Here is a 25,153-nt window from a genome sequence, read left to right as displayed (position 1 = left end):
ATTAACAAGACAATAAAAAATACATTAATAAATAAAAATGATTATACTGCGCGCTAGTACCATTTTTAGCACCATAAAAACTGACTAAATTAGTTTTCACGTGGTCGCTGTTCGATAACCGACGAATTCCGTGAAAGTCGTCCAAAATCAGTGGTTGTGCCAGAGAAAGTTAATGCATCCGTGCTTCGAGAATTGGTCCAAAGAGATGCAAAAGTGTTTTGATCATCATGGAGAATATTTTGAAAAACACTGTAACCAATTTGGATTCTCCCATTGGTAATTTAATGGAGAACGTTTTTTTAATGAATTTCTTTCAGAATAACTTCAATACCTGATAGAAAACTTTACTTTCATAGTCAATTATGTGCATTTATTTCTACTGAAGTTTAAACAACAAAAAATATTGTCCTCTAAGACGTTACAGTGGAATAGTTTGCTTTAACGACAGAGAAGCACATACCGGGTACTTGCTACTACTGTTTATTAACGAACATTTTGTGCACCACCGGGCGGAAAATGGGTTACAGTGAAACCTCTCTTAACAGACACTCCTATTAGATTAGCGTCTCCATTGAGCAGACATTTTTCTCTATACCAAGTTTTAAGTATAAATTTCGCAACAAATTACTCATTTGCACAGAAACCTCTATTGAGGTTTGAACAAAATATAAAAAATGTGAGTGAGCAGTTCCTTACATACGTACATACTTACTAAATGGAAAAATGGGACTTCCCGGATAAAGTGTGATGTTTTTTATGTACACATTTAATTTGTTTGCGCAGTGAATTCATAAGTTTAAGGAATATCAAACTCATCAAATAATTTTTTCAATATCGCCAACCTTTAGATCAAGGAGTGATTCGAAATTTTTAAATTTATTATCGAATTCTTTAAGTTAAGCATATCTCGGTGGGCTTAGAGACTATCTCGGCTAAAAAGATTATGTCTTGGAGGCAAAACATTTCGTAAAAGAAGCCTGGGCAAAAGTTCAAACGAAAACCATAAAAAACTGTTTCCAGAAAGTAGAGTTTAACAAAAACAGATATGAATAACTGAATTCGATCCCAAAGATTACTTGCCGCTAGCAACGCTGGCTTAGTTATTTGAATTACAAAAATCCTTGGGACATCTAATTCAAATTCTGATGAATTTATAACAATGGATAACGATACATTGACCGGAAACTTAGATTTCGGGTTAGATTTTGTTAAAATATGAATGAAAGTATGGAAACTACTGATGATAACAGTACTGGCACTGAGAGTATTACCGAAGAATCTAATAAAATGTTCTCAAACCAAACGGCTTTGAATGCAGTTTCGAACTGAAAGCGATTTTGCAGACATGGCACAACTGCTGGCGAATTGTTAAAAAAGATAGAAAGCCAAAGCTAATCTAATATATCTGGTTTTATGTAGTTTATTGAATGGAAAAGAATATTTATTTTTATTTTCGTTATTACTTTATATGCACATATGCGGTTCATTGAAATATGCACTTTTGAAAAAATACACATTTTTGTTTGAATGATATAATATTCATACATTTATTTTATTCAAATAAGAAATAATATTCAATTAATTAAAAAAATAATAAGTTCTTAAGCAAGCTATCCTCCCCTGGAGCGCGCCCTTCTATTGGGCGAACAAATGTTGACTGACGGTGAGTGTCTGCTCAAGGGAGGTTTCGCTGTAGTTAGATTTGAGGTCCCTAACCTATAATTAAGCAATGCTACTGGTTGCTAACATTGTGAGCTTTTTCAAATTCGGAAGAGAAAAAATGTAAAATAAAAATGTGGTCGGTGAACTGAGTTGATATCTTTGCAAGTCCACATCTCCCTTCTCTACACGTTCTTGTTGTTATTACTGTTACAAGTATCTTGAAAGGACTTATTGTTTTCTTCGATTACCTCTTCTTGTTTCGTCATTTCTAATCTTGTGTTCTTATATTTATATTTTCCAGTTGCTTGAGTGTGCAATTGGGCTCTACTCACTTGGTGAAAGATTTGCATGTGAAAGCAGCAATAAAGTTATCGGGCAAGATTCGCTGCTATCGGCTGTATAGATTCGCCGAATATGGTTACACCTCATAGAACTTGTATAAGTCTCTATTCTCTATGCTGCTAGCTGTCTTTCTGATATTGGCGTTACCAAATATGTTTATTTATACCAGTTGCTTCATCGAAGAGCTTCAAGTTTTATTAGACCGGGTTCATACAGGGCAACCTTTGTTCTTTCAACTCGTAACTTAACGAATTTCCTTTCATACGAATCCACTCTTCCAAATAAATTATTGCCATTGTGGCTTTCTCGGTGGAACATTTGCTACTACGTTTAATGTATTAAAAAGCTCTTCAACTGAATGATAGCTGGAATAATACTTTTACTCTCCTCTAAATTTGTTTCGTACCACACACGATATATACAAAATTGTATTATGCACATTTAAAGAATTTGTGGATATATATGTGTAGGAATTGGTCCCGAGACCTAGAGTTTCAACCTTAGAAATAACTCTACGAACCGAAGGGCGCTGTTATTTGATTTATACGACATCTTCGTTTCGCCATGCTTTAGTGAGTGGTGAATAGATGAAGCAAATGGCATAAGAAAAAACATATGTAGGTATGTTGGGAGTACTGAAAAGGAGCTACCAAAAATTACATCTGCGCGGAAGCACTTAGTGAGTATTAAGGCCTCTTCTATTCGCCACTTCTCTGCTCGCTATTTCTCTGCTCGGCTCACTTGTTGAAAAACTTGTACAGTGAAAGCAACAACAAAGTTATCGAGCAAGATTCGCCGCTAGCGACTATGATTATACCTTATTAAACTGGTACAACTCACTAACTTACAAACAAATGTAATTTAAGGCAGCTCTATTTCAGCGTTGCCAAGATATGTCCATTTATACCAGTTGCTTCATCTACTCGCCATTTGCTAACTCTTGGCGAAAAGAAGAGGCCTTCTATAAAATTTATACTATACATTTTTTTCCATAAAAAAACTATGTTTATAGGCGTCCAATTAACGAATAACCCTGCGTAGAACAAAACTATTTTGGTTGAAGTGATAAAATAAACCCAATTGGAAACACAGTACCTCTTTTGTGTGCCTCTCTCACTTTAATGCATGTACGAGTACAAACGACTTACTCCTAAAAATAGCATTTCCTTTTAAAATTGGCACATAGCGAACAGAAGCATTCTTCAAACGAAGTAACCTAGCAACTCAATCATCTTATAGAATTTCACTCACCTTGTGGTTTGGGTACATTTCGTTTCAACTGCATCCATTTGTATGTTGGTAAATTGCTCGCCTGATTAGGGGATTTATTTTGTGAGCCTGCTTGGCTAGATGCTGATCCCGGCGATGAGGGCAATCCCGTGCCGTCGGGCGAGACAACTTGTTGACTTCGCGGCCCATTTGGTGATCCATGTTGTTGCAGATGATGCTGTTGTTGTTGCTGATGATGTTGATTCGGATGCTGGGGTGGCGGCACTGTTTGCATGTGCGCCATATTCAAGGGATGTATGCCCAAAGACTCCATGGGAATGCCAGCATCCAGGCTGTAACCACCACTAATATGTTGATGATGCCACATCTGAGGTGGTGATTGTTGTTGACTCGTTGACATTTGCATAAGGGGTTCGTCGAAGGCTAAGCCTGCCGTGCCGTATGTAGAATGCAATACGGCTGCGTACTTTTCCTCCACATTGCCACCACCACTGCCATTGTTGTGGGGCAATGAGGCATAACCATGTTGCATCTGTTGCTGTTGTGGGTGCGTTGCAGCATTTTGATTATACAAACAATCCAGATTGGTGTAGCTCAGGCCATTTTCTGAGCTTATGATCGGTGGATCATTGCTCGGTGTTGGATTGTTTTGAATTGCATTGGAGGCGGAAATTGGGGAGTGTGTAGAAGGTGGTATTGCATCTACCGCTGCCGTTGCATAGTAGGAATGTACTGAGTCACTTTCGTAGTAGGAGTCTGTTGGAGAATGACTTGACGGGTGCAGTGGTGTGCCCGAAGTGGTCACTGGACCAGAGCTGGAAGATGTTGTGATGCCGTATTCAGCAGCACTTGGACTAAAAAGATGAGCGTGGGGGTACATAGGTTGTTGTTGCTGCGCTTGCGGCTGCGGCTGCGGCTGCTGCTGTTGATGTTGCAGTGGCGTACCGGTTGAAGTTGTTTGGCTTACACCCGCAGGTATTTGCTGCAAAGACGACGGGGGTGGAGTTAGTTGTTGTTGTTGGGGATAGTAGTTGGGTGATGAACCATCCGTCACATAGCTCGCATAGCCCAAATGATGTTGGTGATGATGAACCTGATGATGATGCGTCGGTAATGCTGCAGAGGCAGCCGCTGGGAAGTAGGCGTTCGGATATCCGGTGGAAGAGACAACAGCAGCCATGTCGGCGGCAGTGGCAGCGCTATTGGAGTGATAACTGTTTTGGTGGTGTGGATGGTGATTGCCGTACATGCTGCTAACGTCCATCATATTGACCAGACCAGAAGTTCGAAGGAGAAAGTTACACGTGGGTGTAGTTCGCGCTTGTAGCTGACCAATCGAAGCTAACAGTTGCTTTTATTATGTAAGTGTAAAAATACTTATGTCTACAACTCCTCGGTATTGCTTAACGGTTCACTTTAAACACAGTTACTTAATTATTGGTGTTTGACTGAATTTACGATTCACATAAATTGGCACATTTTTGGGTACTATGGTATTATTTATTTACGTACGTATGTATATATCTACATATATGCAGCACTTAAGAGCACTAAACACTTGCAGTAGTTCGTGTGGATCGTCTGAACTACTTAGGCTATACACATTTCACAACTTGAATTCGCTTATGCACCTTCTAACAGTTTGGGAATATCGGTGACAATTCGACGTTACGCCAACCGCTATACGAGTAATTTACTTAATTTCGAACGAAACGCGCTCACAACGCCGTTTATTCATTAACATCGCGCAACCAAATCGTAACTGAATCAGAGCACGATTGCTGGCGAACTACATGGCCCACCGCAACCACTCTACCAATACCAATACGTGCATTGCCACCATCACTGTCCCACCACCTTCACCGATAAACACGAAACTCGGTTGGACGAGCTCCGCCTCTTTATGTCAAATGAATTGAAGTATTTTCCATCTCTTTTTGGCAGTGTAGGACTTACGACTACTTCTCATGCGTGAATGAAACAAAAGGAATTGTGGCATGTCAGACGTTACTCGTTTGCACATACGATAGAGTTTTTCAAGAGCACCGAAAATTTTTATCAACAATGGCAAAGTATTAGTTTTTCTAGTAAGGTTTGTTGTTTTTGATTGTATGCGCGTGGTTGCTGCTTAGTAGTTTTTCTGGCTCGGAATTAGTCACTGAAGTCTAACCGGTTGTTTTGTTGGTATCTTCCTTGTGAAGTTTTTGTTGTTTTTTGTTTGCTTACAACGCCCAAAGCTGTTGGCTTACCTTTAACTAAAATATTTCTATGACAGTTTTTAATGAATTGAAAAAGGGATAAAAAATTGGCAACAATAATAAAGGGAGTAAGCATAAATATTCATATCCTAGAGTATGAATTGTGGTCACGAAATTCCAGGGTGCAGTATTTGGCAGAGTGTCGTTCACGCTGTTGGAGTTCTTTCTTTGACCACAGATGCTGGTCGCAGATACTCGTACTCAGCTATATATGCACATGCACATGTATACTTGCAAATGTAGACTCGACAATGTTTAGCACTTGGGTATGTATGTATAGCATCTGTAGCAGGAGTAGGAAAGCGTTTCTGTTGAATGTTGTTGTTGCCTCGGCTGCTGCTCAACATGTCATGTGCAATTTACGCATCCGACAGGCATCCTCCATGGATTGGCATTCAAAGAAGTTCATTTTTTTAGCAACTCAGTGGGACTCTCAAGCATGTGTGCGTTTAATAGGTATGTATATACGAGTACATATGCATATTATCGTACGTTTGGTATGCAGCCAAGTCAGCGCTTGGATATGATCCCTCTATTATATGGCGGCTGTGGGCGCACCGCTGGACTATCGCCTGTCACTTCGTCATAACGGAGATACTTTATCTCACTTATTACTCAGACAGTTGGTGTTGTTGCCGTTTCTGTTTATTGGTGCCTACTGTTTTCTACGTCGATATCTCAATTTTGTTCCTCCTGTTTTGCGCACCTTTCAAAAGTCGAACCAAGTACAAACATTCCCTTTTGTGTGACGTGTTCGTGAATATTTGTCCTCTGTCTTGCGCCTTTATCTAGAGACGAATGTGATTGACACTTTGAAAACTTCTGTCAGTAATTCATGTGGCTTTGGCGACGTAAAACTCTGGTTGGACTCCACTGGGGAGGATTAACGTGTTTTTGGGAAAAACGACAAATGTGGGATACGCATTGGAATATGTGCAATGGAAATATAAGTAAGCATTTTTATTATTTTAGTTTTTTAGTTATAACCTACCTTCTATTTATAACGGAGATACGTTTTTTATATATATTACATAAAGCAAATAAAATTGTACATTTTATGCATTCAAAAATACAGAAAGTCCCAATTGTAAAGTAACTAGTGAATTCTCGAAACTTGTAAGTATCATAAAGACTAGGACTCCTTGCAATGCCCCCTCACTTGTTTTGAGAGAAATATTACGAATTTTCCAATGAAATTTACAGGAGATGTTGATTTCGAGCTTATTTTGCTAAAACTAGCACCAACACTATTCAGTTAATAATAGTTTTTAAGTTATTTGTTAATAAAATTTGACTTTTACCTTCACCAAATTTTAATACAATAAGTACACTTATCACATTTATTTTAATAATTATTCAAACTACATTAACATACACACACGTTTCTAACAGCTTTTATTTATATATACCATAAATTAACAATTGCATTTATAACTTGCAAACTCTTGACGCGCAAGCTAAATTAACAATAACTGAAAAGCATGGCTGAATGGAGTGCTGCCGATTGAAAACGAAGCAACATAGGAACATAATTTCCACACACTCTTTTTTGTTAGAATCAGGGCCGTGGAGAGAGTATTCGGGCCCCGGGGGAAACTTGAGATGCGGGCCCCTTCAAATATTTTTTATTTATCAAAATGCGTATTATGTTATAGTGATATAACATTTAAACATTGAAAAACTCATTGATAAAATTTTTGATAGAATTAATTATGAAATATTGATTATAATGAATTTTAGAAAACTCTTCAGCAGATCTGAAATAAAAAACGCAGCCGAAAAAAGTTAAAATTTTTTATTCATTTTGTGAGCCTTACAAATATTTGAAAATGACTGCCACGATGCTTAGAATTTTGCTTTTCTTGCTTTAGCTGAGGCAAAAGCTCTTATAATATCATCGAAGTCGAGTTTCCTTGCTAACTCAGATTCCAAATACAAAGTTGCCAATCCTGTTACTCGATTCTGAGTTGAACAAGAACGATGGTAGTCTTTGATCCTTGATAAAGCGCTGAACGATCTTTCGGCGCCGGCAACCGATACTGGCAGGGTGCAGAATATTCGCAAAGCAATGCAGATGTTCGGGAACAGAGTATCCAAGTTTTTAGCTGTGATGGCATCCAACAAGTCGAACGGAGGCATACAACATTCCGAATTTCCAGTAAAATTCGCCTTATACACACTCTTCAAGTGACACATCTCAATTGAGATTTCTTCCGACACATCAGAAGGGTATTTTTTAGCAAAATTAAGAGCTGCTGTCTGAAGTTCTGCTTTTTCAATTTCAGGAAATAGCCACAGGAATGAGAAAATGTTGTTTATGTTTTTAATTGCAGTAAACCGATTTTCAATACTAGTGATAACTGAGTCCATGATGACGAGAAATGTGTTCCTCTTGAAATCAATTTCTTCGGCGGTCATATTTTCAGCTGAATTCTCAGGTTCTTCATCATTACGTTTCTTCTTTCGGCTTGTTGACGAAGTGTTTGGCAAACCTTTTCCATTTTAATAAGAGCTCAATAATATAGACTTTTGTATCACCATATTATATTTATTCTTCGTAATCGTGATCAAAACATTCGATATGGTGACACTAAAAAAAGTCTGTGACGGAACTCTGGTAGAAGTATTATTTACTATATTTTTTCAAGCAGGAAATTTCTTGGAATTACCCTCGAGTCCGGGCCCCTCTGAAAACTCCGGGCCCGGGGGAAAAAGTATCCGATCTCCCCCTTCTAGTCGGGCCTGGTTAGAATAATCAGGGAATGGGGGTTTACAACCTCTAAGGTGTATATATTCAGTTCATATATATATATATAAGCAATATCGATATGATTTTCGAAATACAGTTCAGCTTCACATAAAACTCCTGTGTGCAGTGGAGACGGTGTTGGACTATTTAAGGTTATTTTTTTGAAGTGCGGCCAAAAGCCGCCTACGCAGAAAAAAGTTTTACGCAAAATTTTTTAATTATCCTTTTTTATATATAGATATTTGAAAATGATATTTAATATATAAAAAAGAATATATATCATATATTCATAATATAGTGAAAAATCGCGAGAAATTTTCGCCTGCGGCTCTATTAAAATATGTATTGTACCTATATTAAATATTAATGACGTATTTTTGTTTAAAATAAAATATATGTATAAATATATATATATATATATATATCTAATATTAAAATTTGATATTTTTTCAAATACAACATACATATGCATGAAATATTAATAAAAAACTTTTTTTTTGTTTGAATACAAATCTAAATACACCCACTAAATACAAATCTGTAAACTCAAAATGCATACATTCAAACGTACTTTACTAAAAATCAAGCATTAATATACATTTGTATATAAATATATATGTATATATATCCATAAATGTACCTACATATATATATATAATATATAAATAGACGTATATAATATGGAAATAAACTGGAAAATTCTGTTTTTTTATTCATTTATTATCTTCTAAAATTGATTATTTATAAGATGTCTGGCAGCACTTCTGCTTGTTGAAATAACCAAAATAGGAGAATTCTGGGTCAATTTTACAAATTTTGAAATCAAATAACTTAAAAACTATAACCCCTCCTCAAGTGAGGACTTCACTTTTAGAAAGTAGAATACCCCCTCTACCCCCCCTTATAACCATTTTTTTTAAACTCATGGGGTATTACATGGAAATTTTCCCATCATAAATATGTACTCAATAGTTTCCCGAAGCAGGTATTTGCTTGGCGGTATTTTTTCGTGTTTACTTTTCTTGTAACTTCTGACTCGAAACAATTTGCGCCAATAAACTTGCAATGCATAAAATATTTAGTAAATGGTGAAGCTTTCTCACCCTTGCGAAAGACTCTTTTTGAAACCTAGAAATATAGTTAGATAGAAAAAAAGGAAATGCCGTTCAATGAATATTTAAAGAAATGGCTTTTTGTACCTCAGTTAGTGCGGGCGATTTTTTTGCTCTATTCATTTTGTGCAGGACGACCTAAAATATATATTGTGCTCTCTACGCCTATGTTCTGCTAAATATAAAAATATTAAATTTTGTGAATTTCCCTTTGAAAACTTAAATCAAAGCTAAAAAAAATGAATTTCCGTTTACAATAAAAATTAAAAAAAAATCTGGTTTTATAATCTAAAATTTTTACTCGATATTTGAATATACGTGATAGATTTTACCGATATTTATTCAGTGCACGATACTTTGATCCGATACTTCCAACAAATAAATGTATCGACGCAAAGGTGCTATCGAATGATCACTAACTGTAACATTCAAAAGCCACGTACTTTTTATTAAGCAATATGAATTATAGTTAGAGATGAACCGATCACCGAGTTTTAAGGTTGTACCGAATTTCGGCCAATCTCAACCGAAGTCGAACCGAATTCGAACTGAACATTTTAAAGGGTCCAACTAATAAAGCATTTTATATTCCCGCAAAACTATTACGGCTACACAGGATGATGTTGTTCAATAAAAGCTGCACCATCAGAATTGGGAAGATCCTCTCCGAGCCGTTTGATACCTAATGAGGTTTCAGACAGGGTGATTCGCCGTCGTGTGACTTCTTTAATCTGATGATAAAAAAGCGATGCGAGCCGCAGAACTTAATCGCTCAAACACAATTTTCAGCCGTTTATTTGGTGGCGTATGTCGATGATATTGACATCCTTGGCCTTAACAACCGCGCTAGTAGTTCTGCACTTGCTTGATACCTATATTCAAAAATAAAAAAAGAAAACCAAAAAAATTTCACTTCTTTTTGGGCCGAAGCCGCACTGAAATTTTGTGGCCAAACATGACCGAAACCGAAGCCGCAGTTCGGTTATTCTTTAATGCTACGATATTTATTAATTAATTACTATGTGATGTTCCTTAAAGAAGCTTTTGCGCGAACAATGGTTTAGCGCTAAAAAAAAAACACTTTTTTTTTTATTTTTTTACAGAAATATGGCTTAAGATACTTTCATAAAATCAGTTGCATGTTATTGTACATCTTTTCAATAAGTTTTTAAAAAATATTAATAATAAAATATTGACAAATAAGCCCATGACAGAGTTTTTTGGAGATATGTTTTTCGAGAGGTGCTCTGCGGTGCCAATCGGCATTCGTCGTAGAATCATCTGAAACTAAAAAAGTCGAATTTTTCAGTTAAAGTATGACGTAATGCTCCCCCCTACATTAATAAATTTTTTTTTTTAATTTTTGTAGTTTTGGTGGCAAAAAAACGTAAAACGAGCATTTTTGGCGAAAAATTTCGCCATATTTGTAAGTGAAAAACAACCTTAAAAAAAAAAAATGAAAAAAAAAACAGTGTAGGGGGGAGGTATTTTTGATTTAGAAAACGTGTGCCAAATTTGAAAAGAATCGGTTGAATAGTTTCGGAGTTGTGATTGGCACCGACTTTTAAGAAGTCGTTTCGGTACATAATCACGATCATGCAGGGAAGGTTCTAAATTATCCATCCTTGGTTGAAATAGGCAAGGAAATTTGACTGGTGTCCAGTCCTAGTCTCCAATTGATCTCTAAATTGATATATGATTGGTATATGAATACATTTATTTATTTGTTTATAATCTAGAATCAAAAAGATTCATACAGACTATTAAATACAATTATAATAACTACATGAACATATCATTTAAAAATAACTCAAAATTAGATGTGTTAAAGAAGTCCCGATCACACACGAATTTGGCAGCAAGGTAATTTCTTTCTTAGCTTTTAGAATGGGAGAGTTAGAAGAATAAGTTGTTTTTGCTCGCTCCAGAAAAAAATATTCGGGTTCCGCAGGCTTCTAATAGGGATGTTAGAATTAATCTACTCAAGTAAATTAGGATAATTATCGAACCTCTTGTGATATCAAACGTGAATATTAGAGAAGAAATAGGTACCACACTACAAATGATTTTTAGTTTATCAGAAGACATCTAGAACTATAGGGGAGCACGATCCGGAATTTAATAAATGAAGATCAAAGCATGTACAAACTTTTTGAACACCCCCAGCCTTTCCATATGACAATCATAATATGGCCTCCAGATGAAAACAGTATATTCTAGTTTCGAACGTACAAGAGATTTATAAAGTAATTTGAGGGTATAAGGATCAGTGAAATCCAAGCTAAAACGGCGAATAAAGCAAACATGGTATAAAACTTCTCTATAGTCTGGTTTAATTGGCTTTGAAACACACATTTTGAATCAAAAACGCAGATAAGAGAGTACCACTAGAGTTCTTAAACGAAAATTACCAATATAATAGAGGTGCAAATGCGAGAACGAGACTTAGAGTAAGAGAAGTAATTTTTTATATTTAAATTAAGATGGTTTTTAATATAATACCTCTGCTCGCTTGACAAAAAATTTGCAAGTAAAAGCAACAACAAAGTTATCAATTTGCTCGCTAAACGCTGCTAAATCTGTCTTTTGTGATATTAGGCAAGTTTCATCAGCCCGGGTACATAGCGACAAATTTTTGAATGCTTCAACTTTGCGATTCTCTATTGTTTTTCCCGTCGTGTTTACACACCTTGCAATTGTGACTTTTAGTCTACAGTAAACAACAACAGAGCACGAGCTGAAGCAACAAAACCGCGTCAGTCGTTTCTTTTTCATGGCAACCGGCGTCAGTTGGACATACCAAGTGAAGCCATTCCTTCTCCACCTGATGCCTGTTAAGAAATTAGTAAAATAAATTCAGTAATTGCATATGTCATGTCCTTAAATAAAACAAAGACCAGAGGGCCCAATATGCTTCCCTGGAGGACTCGAGGTAACTTTATCAACTACAACTACACACTTACGAGACGAAAGTAAGATTTTAGCCAACATAGAAAAAATAATGAAAACCGAGTGTGGCTAATTTAGCCACAAGTTAAACTGTATGATCGACTTTATCAAAAGCTTTTGCAAGTTCGGTACAAATAGTAATAACTTGAGGTCGTTTATTAAAAGCTGACAGAAAAAATTGAAAAACAAAAACAGCGAAATTAAGTACAGTCGACCGCCAGTCGAAAAATCGTGTTGGTTTACTGAAATTATCCTCTTGGTTGCGAAATACAATATATGCATTAAAAAAAGTTTAAGACTGTTGGTAATTTGGAAATTAGTCTATCATTGCACTATCGTTAAGGGTAATACTACGTACGAGGTGAAAAGTCGGAACAGGCAGCCAAACCAAATCGTGTTATTTATGGACCCAATATAGAGGATGGGCCTTATAGCGTTTGCTTTTTGAACCACCTATTTTTTGAGAATGGTAACATAAATGACATGTCAAATATGTTCATAATTTACTTAAAGCTTTGACATTTACGAAATGGGACGCTATACGCTTGAACAAAATTGGGAAATATTGAAAACCTATTTCCAAAGTGGTGAGTCTTCTTCTACTTTTCTGATTTTCAATCGGTGGCTACGTCAATAAGCAAAATTGTCGTTACTGTAGAGAAGCAAATGCATCCACAACGAGTCACTGTTTGGTGCGGTTTTTGGTCTGGGGGCATCATGGGACCTTTTATTTCGAAAATGAGCGAGGAGCCGCGGTTACAGTAAATGGTGACATGCTCAACGAGTTGTTTCCAAAAATTGAAGAGGATGATATGGACGACATTTGGTTTCAACAGGACGGTGCAACTTGTCACACTGCACAGTTACACTCGAACTTTTGGCTACCGTTTTTGAAAACCGAATAATCAGCCGAAATTCCGATATCAATTGGACTATTTTTTGTGGGGAGCCGTTAAGGACAAATGCTATGCGAACCATTCAGAGTCGATTGATGCTTTAAAACACGAAATCGAAGTTGCCATTCCTGAAATTGGAGCCCAAACAATCGAAAATGTGCTTAAAAATTGGGTTGATCGAATGGCCTACTGTAAAGCCAGTCGTGGCAGTCATTTGAACGATATTACTTTTCATTCATAAATGACAATGTTCAATCTTCAAAATAAAAAAAAAAATTGAAAAAATATTGATCAGTTTTTTTTTATAGCCGATTCAAAAAGCAAATTTTACATGGCCCACCCTATAGTATCAACTGCAGCGGTGATGCCAACTATTCCCTTCTGGCCTTGTAACGTCATGGAAAGTCATGGAAATTGTCAAGTTGGACCCGTATGTCAGCACTTAGTCCATAGAACATTTTTTGGAACCATTTGTATAAGAATAAATATGACTAAATATTATAACTTCGTTAATTTCATCGCGGCCACCATAGTCGAATGGGTTGGTGCGTTACTGCTATTCGATAGAGCTTGGATTCGAAAACCAGAACACGAAGCATTAAATTATAGAAAAAGTTTTTTCTAATGGCGGGCAATGGCAAATCTCCGATAGTATTTCTGCTCTCTTCATAAAAACCATCCGCCGTTCGGAGGCGGCATTAAGACATCTTAAGGGAAGTTTATTAATAACCATGTCTATCCGATTTTTTTTTAAATTTGAACGCACAATACGATTTGTTTCCAGCGTACCGATTTTTATTTGTCACATTTCTCCTGACCACGATTTGTTGACACTTGAAAGTAGTCATTCCATTGAAGCTGTGGCCACCATAGAACTTAAAATATGTTCAACTCAACTGATTTTCTTATTATAGTCACAGTCTTCATCATGAAAATGTTTCAACCAAAGCGAGTTCGCTAGAACAGCAACAACATTTTCATGTATTTTGTTTTTTCAATTCGGTCGTTCGAATGTCAACAGTTCAATGAGGATGAAAATAAATAAATAAGGCAACAACAAAGAAGCAGAAAAAAAAATAAATCATCTGCATTTCCGTCTATCGATTTGGAGCATATTTAGATTTAATTTTCTTCTGAAGTCCTGAACTGCTTTTGCCCAAAAGGTTTGCGTTTGTAGGATAATTTTTGAGAATCTATGTGGCAGTCTCTTAGCATCATAGTGAAGTAAGGTGTTATGAATATATCTTAGGTGAAGTTTTAATGTACACAAATGACAATTTGGAAAGCCAGTTTCTGAAAGATCACAATGAGACGGTGTATTTGTAGGCAAGTTCAAAATTATTTTAAAAAATCGGAACTGAGTTTTATCTGCTTCATCAAACAGGTCAAACCCCCAAACTTGAGCGACGTAACTCTGTATTGTTCTGTTACTGCCGAAAAGATATTCCATTTGTTGAAATTATATTTTGTTTTTGGCCAGAAAAGTTCGCCCTACAGCGTTTATACTTTTTTGCGACTCTGCTTCTATTTAATTTAAAATTTTGGAGTCAATTTTACACGTAGATAATTATATTCTGTTGATATTGGTATTTGTTCTCCTTTCAGCGTCCATTTCTCCCTATTGGCTAACCTTCCTCCTTGACGAAAAATCATTATTGCTGACTTTGCTAAATTTACTTCTTAATAATTTTGAAGATTTTAAATAAGTTTTTGTAGTTCATCTACAGCTTCAAATAACATAACTATGTCTTCCGTACACAGAAGAAGTCTAACATTTATATCTTCAATTCAGATACAATAATCTCAATATCAGCTGCTTTAGTGTCATTACTTCGAATGAATTCGCCCTCACCGTCTCCTTGTTCACCAATATGCGTTAAGGTGGACTCCGCATTGTAGGCACGAAAATTATAGAAAATGTATTTTCTAGTTTTTGCAAAAAGCTCCTCATAAAAAACCATCTTCTGTTCGGAGGTTCCAGCAGTGTGTGGAAAAATATCAGTACGCACACCACAAATAGGAGAGGAGATCAACCAAACACCCATCAAAGATTGCAAGCGTGAATTATATAACCATATATATACATACATACATACAATATGCTTTAAGAATTGTATAAGTATGTATGTAAGTATGTAAAAAACAAGAATTTATTTATTTGAGTAAAAAATAGGATTTATTTAATTTCCGCGGGTAGGTTTTTTAGAAGCTAAATAGAATAGAATACCTAATTATCGAGTGCTAATTGTTATATTTGACCTCAACTTAACTATTTATAGTTGATTAATAGTTAGGATTGTCACGCACAGCAAAAATTGTGCTTAATTAGATAATGTACATGCAGCCCGCGAAAAAAACTTTAGCAGCACAACAATTTGGCTATTTTTCTGTTTTGTTGAATGTTTATTGCTTTTTTTTATAAAAATGTAGCTAATTTTTTAACAAAAACCCTATGCTTAAATCCAAATTTCAAACATTTGAAATATTTCAAAAATAAAAACATTCAGAAATTTTCACGAGCTCCCGACATTTTTCTATACGGAGAGAATGCGTAACACCGATAGCGGGAAAAAAATGTCAAAAGAAAATTAAAAGAACAAAAGAAAAGTTAGTCGAAACTAGGCAAATTGTTGAGCTGCTGTAGTTTTTTCGTTGGATGTATGTACCATGAGTATATATGTATATATGTACATATACATACATATATGTACGTATGTGCATACGCCCCAGTAGACGCTGATTGTCTAACCACTCGTAGTTTTTCAAGTGATGTGGCATTAATTACTTCTTAATAAAATGTTATTTAATGCAATTCAAATTAAATTATGACTGGTAAGTACTTCTTACATATTTTGGTGCCGTTATGAATGTGAAAAAAGTTCGTAAGAACATTGCTTAGTAATACCATCAGCACCTTTAGGTGCCAGTCTACCCATCGGATACATAAGTAAATATCGCTAACCGAAATCTTCAGTTTGAAGTACCATTGATAGATATTGTCACTTGAAGCTTTACGCCACGCATCAAAATACAGCGCGGAACGCCGTTCTATGTATACTTTGGACTTAGCTGCGTAAATGTGGGCTCAGTGTCAGCAATGGAATCAATCAACATGACCAGTACTTGCCTGAAATGGCACAGTTATTTTGGAGCCGCTTTATAGCAGTGGCGCGACTTTCTCGTGCTTGGATATGCATGTGTGTGTATATGTGCCACTCACTTGGCCCAGAAAGTTTGTTAACCAAAACAGCAGCCATACCGACGGATACCGCTAATAGCAAATACCATAGACGAGTTGGCCAGTTACCGTTATGTTTTATGAGATTTGTGTACCATTGGTAAGAGATGCCGACCACATTCAAAATCAGTCATATGTCATCTCATTAATGACAGTTGACAATTCGTCAGACTTTGTTACCAAACATGGAGCCACATTTAGAGCAGTAGCCGGTGTTCGGTGTTCGGTGAATGGTGGTCGGCGATACATGAAACGTCGATCAATTTGTCGTCGCATTGATAAGTTCTCCTCAAACTGTGCTCCATTTTGTTGCTGGCGTTCAGAGGGTCGCGGAGCTACCGGTTGATGGGTTGGCCTCACGCTACGCTCGCCGTCGCTGTGTCGCCCCATGTCGGGCAGTATGCTGGTAGTGACGACTTACAATGGTAATTTGTGTAAAAAGTAATTGATGGATTAACGCTTTTTGGCGCCGAATGTTAGAGGCGGCGCGGTGGCGGTAGCAGCGGCGCATTGGCAGTGACAACATTTTGCCGCCACCATTTGTTTCGCTTTGAATTATTTTCTCTTTTCAGAAATTTCGATATGATTTTTTACTTTTTATATCTTGTCACTTGTACAAATTGAACATCGAACAAAGTTTTCTGTTTATTTGAGCCATTTATGGTGTGGCTGATAAACATAACGACCATTTACCTGTGTGTTTTAGAAGTGGTTGTGTGGGTAGAAATTGCCTGCAGGGAAAACTTTTAACCTTACGACAATTTCTCGTTAACAACATTTATTACTTCAATCGTTAAAAAGTAACCGAAAAGATTTACTTTTAATTAGCCATTTGTGACTTTTTCAACAACTTAGATAATTTTTTACAGTTTTGAGGGCACAATTTCTTTCTGATCTGATTTTATATTACTGTTATTGTAATCATTTCCAGAAAAAGAAGATTAGCATAATTCTGATATGTTCAGGAAGTAAATCTATTTTAATGAGCATTTCCTCAAATTACTGATTTGAAAGCCTTATTTAAGGCTTTATCTTTGTATCTGGTGTGAATTATGCTGCTTTAAGTAGCATTTTATTACAGGTTTCTCTGTTCGATTGTTGCTTTACAGCTTTAAATTTCGCGGTGCTGAAATTTCTCAATCCGAAAATAATGTAAGAGAAACGTTTTATTCCACACTATATCCAGTGTGATCTATATTGTGGAAATTTACAATAAGTTATACAGAATTGGTAAAGTGGGAGATATTTTTCCAACCAATTTGCTTTTTCCGATTTTCAAAAAAGGTGATAGAGGGGAAGCCACAAATTACAAAGGAGATACAAAGGAGATATTAATTTATGAATTGTAGTGCAAAAATTCCGATAGGTGCAGGTTTTTAGCAAAAATATTCAACGAATGACACTACCTTTAGCTTTGCGTCAATAGTGCATCTAAAATTTTACGAGAAGAAAAAGCTGTATGCCTTTTTTTGATGATTTTAAAGCAGCTTTTGAAAAAGTACCCAGGAAAGTGCGCACTTACAGACTACGTGGTATAGGGATATCTTCTAAATTTGATTTCATTGATATATCTGTAGATATATAAGATCTACTTGCATAATATAGACAGGTGAAAAAGCAAGACTGCCTTATGTCTCCTTTACTTTTTGCGCTATATTTAAATGACTTGCATGGAGATTTGGGTGGTTGTTTGAATGTTGACGATCTAAATAAAATGCTGCTTTTCTATGCCGATGTCATTTTGGCGAATAAACAAAATTGACTTAAAAAAATGATGAATAATCTAGAGGCTTACCGTGAAAAATGGAGCATGGAGGTGAACCAAGCCAAATCGGCAAAAATGGTTTTTCGTCGTGGAGGCAAACTATCGAAAAAAGAAAGATGGCTAAATAAAAGATTACGCGCCATTATACCCAAAATGGGTTTCCAGAAACATCTAGAAAAAAGGAATAACGCTGCAATGTCAAGTTTAAGCTTCACTTGGAATAACTTGTTTGAAAAGAAGGAAATAAAATTAGGTGTGAAAGGGAAACTCACCATGTCGAGCTGTCCAAAGTTATGCGGCGCAGGTATGGGGATACTGTATGTTTGAGAATGTTGACAAATTAAAGCTGCAATTCATGAAGAAGATGCTTAGCTCCCAAGCTGTTCGCCTACTTATGGTAGTTATGCGAGGTATCACAGGTATCGAGTGTGGTCACATTTACACGCTTGCAATACACTTAAATTATATTAAAAAAAAAAAAAACATATTGTATGTATTTGTATATGAAGCATTGAGGCTCCCACGCTTCTTCACAAAAATAGTTTTAAAAAGAAATGCTTTTAAACCAAACAGGATTCGCTTACAATTTGGAATAGGGCGAAACGGTGTAAGAAAAAAACAAGCGGGCTGAAAAAAGCGAAATATTTATAAATTGTATTAACACTACTAACAGAAAAAATATCTGGAATAAAGCAGATCAAAAATATTTTAAGAATAACAAAAAAAAAAATTAATATTTCATGGATTTTTAAATATTAAAACAATATCGCTGTACTTTCTTTGCAAGACCGTTCCTAGTAACACCGAAATAACTGATGTTCTAAATGGTGTAAGTGATTTTCAATGGAAAAAACTAATCAATTTTATTACTGATGCTTCAAAGTATAGACTATTTATTATAAATGAATAGTTTTGTAAATAAAAATTTAGCTTATTTTTCCGGCAGACGACTTTTAAATTCATTGTCGTAACTTCTACTCAAATATGAACGAGACGTTATCAATAAAACGGTCCGCGGATGACATATGGCAAAAATACATTTTTTGTTTTTTGGTAGGACTGTTATAAGCTTACATGGCAAATTTCAGCGTGATATGTCACATAGTTTGTTTTCTGTGCTACTGTAAACAAGTCAAGCTCGAGTGTGTTCTTCGAATTCTCTTTTAAGACTTCAATTGTCTCAAAATGTTTTCCACGGAGCGGCAACTTGAGCTTGGGAAAAAGGAAAAAGTCACATGGAGCCATATCAGGCGAACACGGTGCTTGCGGAACGATATTAACATTATTTTTGTTCAAATAATCGTGAACAAGACGTGATGTGTGAGCTGGTGCATTATCGTGATGCAAGAACCATGACTTGTTGTCCCACAATTCCTTCCTTTTAAGACGAATGCTCTCGCGCAAACGCTTTAAAACGTCTAAATAATATTCAGCGTTAAGCGATTTTGCGATTTGTGCGATATTCAAGCACAATTTCCTTTACTTTTCCGATGTTTTCGTCGTTTACTGATGTTGCTGGACGACGTTCATGAGGCAAGTTTTCAACCGATGTACGACCCTCTTGGAACGATTTGTACCACTGGAAAACACGTGCACGCGATAGAGCAGAGTCCCCATAGGTTGTCTGCAACAATTTTAAGGCGTCTGAAGCCGAAATTTTGTTGGAATAACAAAATTTCAAACAAATTCTTTGTTCAACTTGAATTTCCATCGTTAAATTCGAAGAACACACTCGAGCTTGACTTGTTTACAGTAGCACAGAAAACAAACTATGTGACATATCACGCTGAAATTTGCCATGTAAGCTTATAACAGTTCTATCAAAAAACAAAAAATTTATTTTTGCCATATGTCATCCGCGGACCGTTTTATTGATAATGTCTCGTTCATATTTGAGTAGAAGCTATGTTCATTTAAATGAAGTGAAAAACATTGTAAGTAGTTTTTAAGTTTGTTTGCGTGGAAAATAAACTAATCTATCTATCTCTTTGCAAAAAAAAAAATAATAATAATAATAACGAAAGTAAATTTTTTTGATTAAATTTTAGCAAAAATGTTGATAAACATTTCCATTCTTTATGAAACACGATTCCCCAATTGATATTATACAAGTTTTTCGAATAACTTAGGTATGCATGATATCTTACACATCGGCCTTGCCCCCATATTTATGGATAGGAAAAATAAAACATATTTTCCATGCTTTCAAAAATTCATTGGGTTGAGGTTATTTGTTAAAAATAATAGATATGGGAAGGCACAACGCGGAGTTATAATTCTTCAACAATATATACGGAAATCCTTCTTCACCAAAAAACAGGGTCACCAGATGGTAGCTCTAGAGCTTGGTACCCCTTCTCGACAGAAAATTGCGTACATGTAATGCTCAACGTTGCAATATTGTTTCTTGCAACAGCAGTTAGTGAGGGTAACGAAATTTTTAGAAATGGATACCTATTAATTTTAATATGGGCTGGCTCCTATTTTTTTTTTTAACTAAACAAACTCATAAGTTTGAGATTTGTAGCTTGTAGCCTTAGTCCTCATCCAAAAAATGAAAACCGCATAGTTTTTAAGTTTTATAGTTTTTAAGTAACTTGTTGCTGAAGTTGTACAATTTGGCGTAAGGTTAGCACTGCCAGACATCTGGAAAGAACGAAGTACGTATGCAGGTTCCACTGAATCTTTGCGTAGCAGTTTGCTTCCAAATCAGAAGTATTTTTCTGGACAAAACTTTACAGTATCGGACAAAACATTTACAACTGCAATGCAGCCTTCAATTTATTTTCTGTCATAATGTCATTCTTCACTCAATTGCAATTCAATTTCACGCTATGGATACTAGAGCATCTGAGTAATATTTTCCAAAAAATCTTTTCAAGATCCTTTCCTTTTTGTAGCTGTATTTAAAAAAAATTAAATTATCTGGCAACTATGAGCGACAAAACAATTGTAACCTTGTGAGCTTAGCTATATAACGGTAAAAATGCTTGAGCTTGGTTTTGTTTTCTAACTGTTCTGAGCTTAGTTTAATCGTGTCAATTTGTGAACATCAGGTTTGTGCAGAATTTGTGGCGATAACACAATTTTTTTGTAAAGTTGAGTTAAATGAAGTAATGGCTCGAAATAAGTTCGGTGAAGTATTACGCGCGCGTGTTGTAGATGAATATAACAAAGGGATGACCCAGAAAGATATATCCATAAAATATAATATTCATAAGTCATCAATTTCTTGAATTATTGCGAACTTTATAAAAAACAAAACTATCACGGTGGTGCATCGAGGAGGGCGACCAAGAAAAACCAAACTGATAGCGAGAGAGGTAAAAAAATATCCATTTAGAAGTGCCCCCCAATTGGTAAAGGAGCTTGGGTTACCAATCAGCTCAAAAACTGCCAGTCGTCGCCTGGCTGAAGCTGATTTACGGACGTACCGACCAGCAAAGAAGCCGCTTATTAGTAAAGCTGTTCTTTTCGGCGACGAATCCAAATTTAATTTGGTCGGAAGTGATGGCGTATCCTACGTTCGACGCCCACGTAACAAGCGTCTTCAAAAATCATACTGTGTAAAGACTGTTAAGCATAGTGCTTACATTATGGTCTGGGGATGCTTTTCTGCTGCTGGGTTGGGACCACTCCATCGTATTATGGGCATAATGGACCAGTACGTTTACAGGGACATTATGGAATCGGTAATGCTGCCACATGCTGAGTGGGAAATGCCCTTGAAGTGGGTCTTCCAACAGGATAATGACCCGAAGCATACGGCGAAGGTCCTGAAATCATGGTTCCAGAGGAATAAAGTGCACGTAATGGAGTGGCCCCCACAATCCCTAGATCTTAACCCCATAGAAAACCTATGGGAAATAGTAAAAAAGAGAATTGATCGGACTAATGTGGCAAATACTGACCAATTTTTCCAAAGAGTCCTGGAGGCATGGAGAAATATACCACAAACGATAGTTGACAATTTGATAGCTTCAATTCCGAGACGATGGCGAGCTGTTATTCAGAGAAATGGTTTTGCCACGAAATACTAAGTTTAATAAAAATAGTTTACTGATTTCCTTTAGTTGCAATTGTTTTGTCTTATTAGATACAGGTGTTGGACACATTTGATTTTTAAATTTCTCACAATCTCTAAATGAGTTATTGTAAAGTCAACCGAAAAAATCGTATTACAAATAAAAGTATGTTTTCTATTTGGGTACTTTTTTCGAAATTATACCTCACTTTACTATTTTACTGCTGAATTTTCAACTCAACTTTATTGAAGTTATATACTATACTTATTTTTTCTTGTTGCCTTCAACGTTCTAATATTTGCATGGCAATGATACTACGAAGTTCAGTCTTAAAAAAACTAGAACACATTTTCACGTATTTTTAGGAATAAATTATTTCTGGAAACTGTAAAATGACGATGTTTAGGTATTTCCGGAATATAAATATTTAAAAATATTTTATAATTTGTTATGATATTATTATTTATTAATATATTTGTTGAGTCGTAACATTTTCTCGGCCAATCTTTTGAAATTATCAGTTATGTGTTATAACTGAGCTTACTAAGCGGCTTATAACGGAACCAGATAAAAGAGCGGAATTAATGTAGTCACGCAGAAAGAGATGGTAATGAGTGTGCCAACAAAGCCCCTCTCCCTCATCACTTGTATGCCTTTTTCGAGCAAGAATATAGCGAAAATAGTTCACAAAGTGATACAAAAAGTGGGGCAAAGATTGCCAGAAGATTTATAATTTTTGCAAATGGCGTCGCACGTCAATCATATTTATCTATTTATTTATTTAGTAAATCTAGAAATACAAGGTTTCTTACAGACTACAAAGAACTAACAGTGGTTATAAAAATTACGTATAAATACATGTAACGAATTTTTTTTTTAAATCATTAAGTGATAGTTTGAACTTATATTTACTTATAGATAGCGATAAACCAAAAGCCAAAGAACTTAAAATATGGTAAACTCATTTAATGTTCTAATAAAAGGTGCTTTCAAGGTATAAACAGTTCTAACCCGCTTTAGGAAGAATAGATCATTACTCCGAAGATTTTTTCGGGGTATGTAAAAATGAATGGGCTCTAAGAGTGAAGACGAGTTAGTTGTCCTATTTATAATATCGAAAACAAAGCAGAGTAAAAGTATACTCATTTAATACTTTGTAACTTGTTTAAATTTCGGAATGCACACCTTGCACTATATAAAGAAATCGGATCAGTGAAGTTCAAGGAGCTGAGTGCAAAACTAAAAAAATTCAATGGCCTGCAAATAAAGACGGCATACTTCAGCTTGGATCGTACTTGTGAAGTAAATTATAACTTTAAAAAGTAAGGATCCATATAAAACCAGAAGCAAAATGCCGAATGAAAGCAAGTGTATAACGCGATTTGGCGCGATTTCAAATGACTAAGAAACGGAAAAGTGAAGGCAAAGATTACTCCCAAATCAGAGAATAAATGCTTTGACTTCGAAAATGACACCTGGCAGGATTTCTAACCATACCACAAGGTTGTTGAGGTCTGATTGAAGATTGTATGAACTAGACAGTTTTAAACATGTTTAAGTCGTCTGCATATAAAAGAAACTCAGAGAAATGGAAACATTCAGATATGGCATTAATAAAAATTGCAAAGGGCAAAGGACCCAAAAGAGGCCAAACGGACACCAGAAGAGGAAATAAAAGGATAGGAAGACACTTTATCGACAACAACTACACATTCACGATTGAAAAGGAAAAATTTTTTCCATTTAAGAAAACTAGAGTGAAACCCAAAACTTCTTAGTTTTGAGATTAATTTGAGTGGCTGACTTTATCGAAATCCTTGGAAAAATGTATATAAACAGTACCAATTTAAGGCTGTTATTGAAAGCTGATGTACCTACAAAAATCTTGAAAAATTACATACAAACTTGAAATTCATATTTTGTGTACAAAATAAACGAATCAACGGACATTTCAGAATCTTAGAACAATTTATATGGATCGCAACCGCCTTATATATGTAGTTACATACATTGTGCAGTTCAATTGAAAATGTATACTATAAAACCTGCTACTTACAGTGAGTTTTCTTGTTGGTTGAATTTTCGACCACGGGCGATACTACGACTAGTTTTTATTAAATTTCCAGTTAGTTGAATATGTCTGTATGTATTTGAAAGGAAACTACTCATTCATTCACTTTGTTTATCAATGACATATCTTCATATTTGTCTCATGTCAGCTGCTTGATATATGCCAACGACTTGAAAATTTCTTCAGTAGTAAATAACACCCTGTATATACTAAGACTTCAATCGTGGACTCAGAATCTTTACTCCTGGTGCATTATATAGCATTTTTGTTTAAGCATTAAAGAATGTTTCCATATGTGATATTGATTTGAAAGTTCATACAGAAGATGTAACTGTGTTTTACTGAGTCCGTGAGTCCGTAAATAAACTTAACCAGATCTCAACGTTTTTCTTGAATCTAGAAAGGGAAAGGTCGTGTAGTTCCGTACAATTAAGTGAATTTCAAATATATATTATATTTATGATATTTAGTTTTTAATTAATAATATAATATAATTGGCGCGTACACCCTTCTTGGGTGTTTGGCCGAGCTCCTCCTCGTATTTGTGGTGTGCGTCTTGATGTTGTTCCACTAATGGAGGGACCTACAGTTTCAAGCCGACTCCGAATGGCAGATATTTTTATGAGAAGCTTTTTCATGGCTGAAATACGCTCGAAGGTTTACCATTGCCTGCCGAGGGGCGACCGCTATGAGAAAAAACTTTTTCTTCATTTTGGCGTTTCACCTACGTTCTCTCCGAGTTTCGAATGACAGTCACGCACCAACCCATTCGGCTACGACGGCCGATTAATTGTAACATCAAATCAAGAACTTCGTGAATTAGAACAGAGAACCATAACATTTATAGTTGAAAAAT

General features: G+C 35.7%; 1 protein-coding gene across 1 annotated transcript in view; it reads right to left on the bottom strand.

Annotated features, from left to right (window-relative positions):
* LOC129235875 (homeotic protein labial-like) overlaps positions 1-4,501 on the bottom strand; it is a 77,996-nt gene extending 73,495 nt beyond the window's left edge. Inside the window, exon 1 of the mRNA XM_054869931.1 lies at positions 3,256-4,501. Within this exon, the coding sequence (XP_054725906.1) occupies positions 3,256-4,501 (1,246 nt within the window). The remainder of the gene's footprint in view (positions 1-3,255) is intronic.
* Between the last annotated feature and the right edge of the window lie 20,652 nt (positions 4,502-25,153).

The sequence above is a fragment of the Anastrepha obliqua genome, chromosome 1, assembly GCF_027943255.1.
Source record: "Anastrepha obliqua isolate idAnaObli1 chromosome 1, idAnaObli1_1.0, whole genome shotgun sequence".
Taxonomy (NCBI): domain Eukaryota; kingdom Metazoa; phylum Arthropoda; class Insecta; order Diptera; family Tephritidae; genus Anastrepha; species Anastrepha obliqua.
Note: the sequence above shows the minus strand (reverse complement) of the source record. Positions and strands in the feature narration are given on the sequence as shown.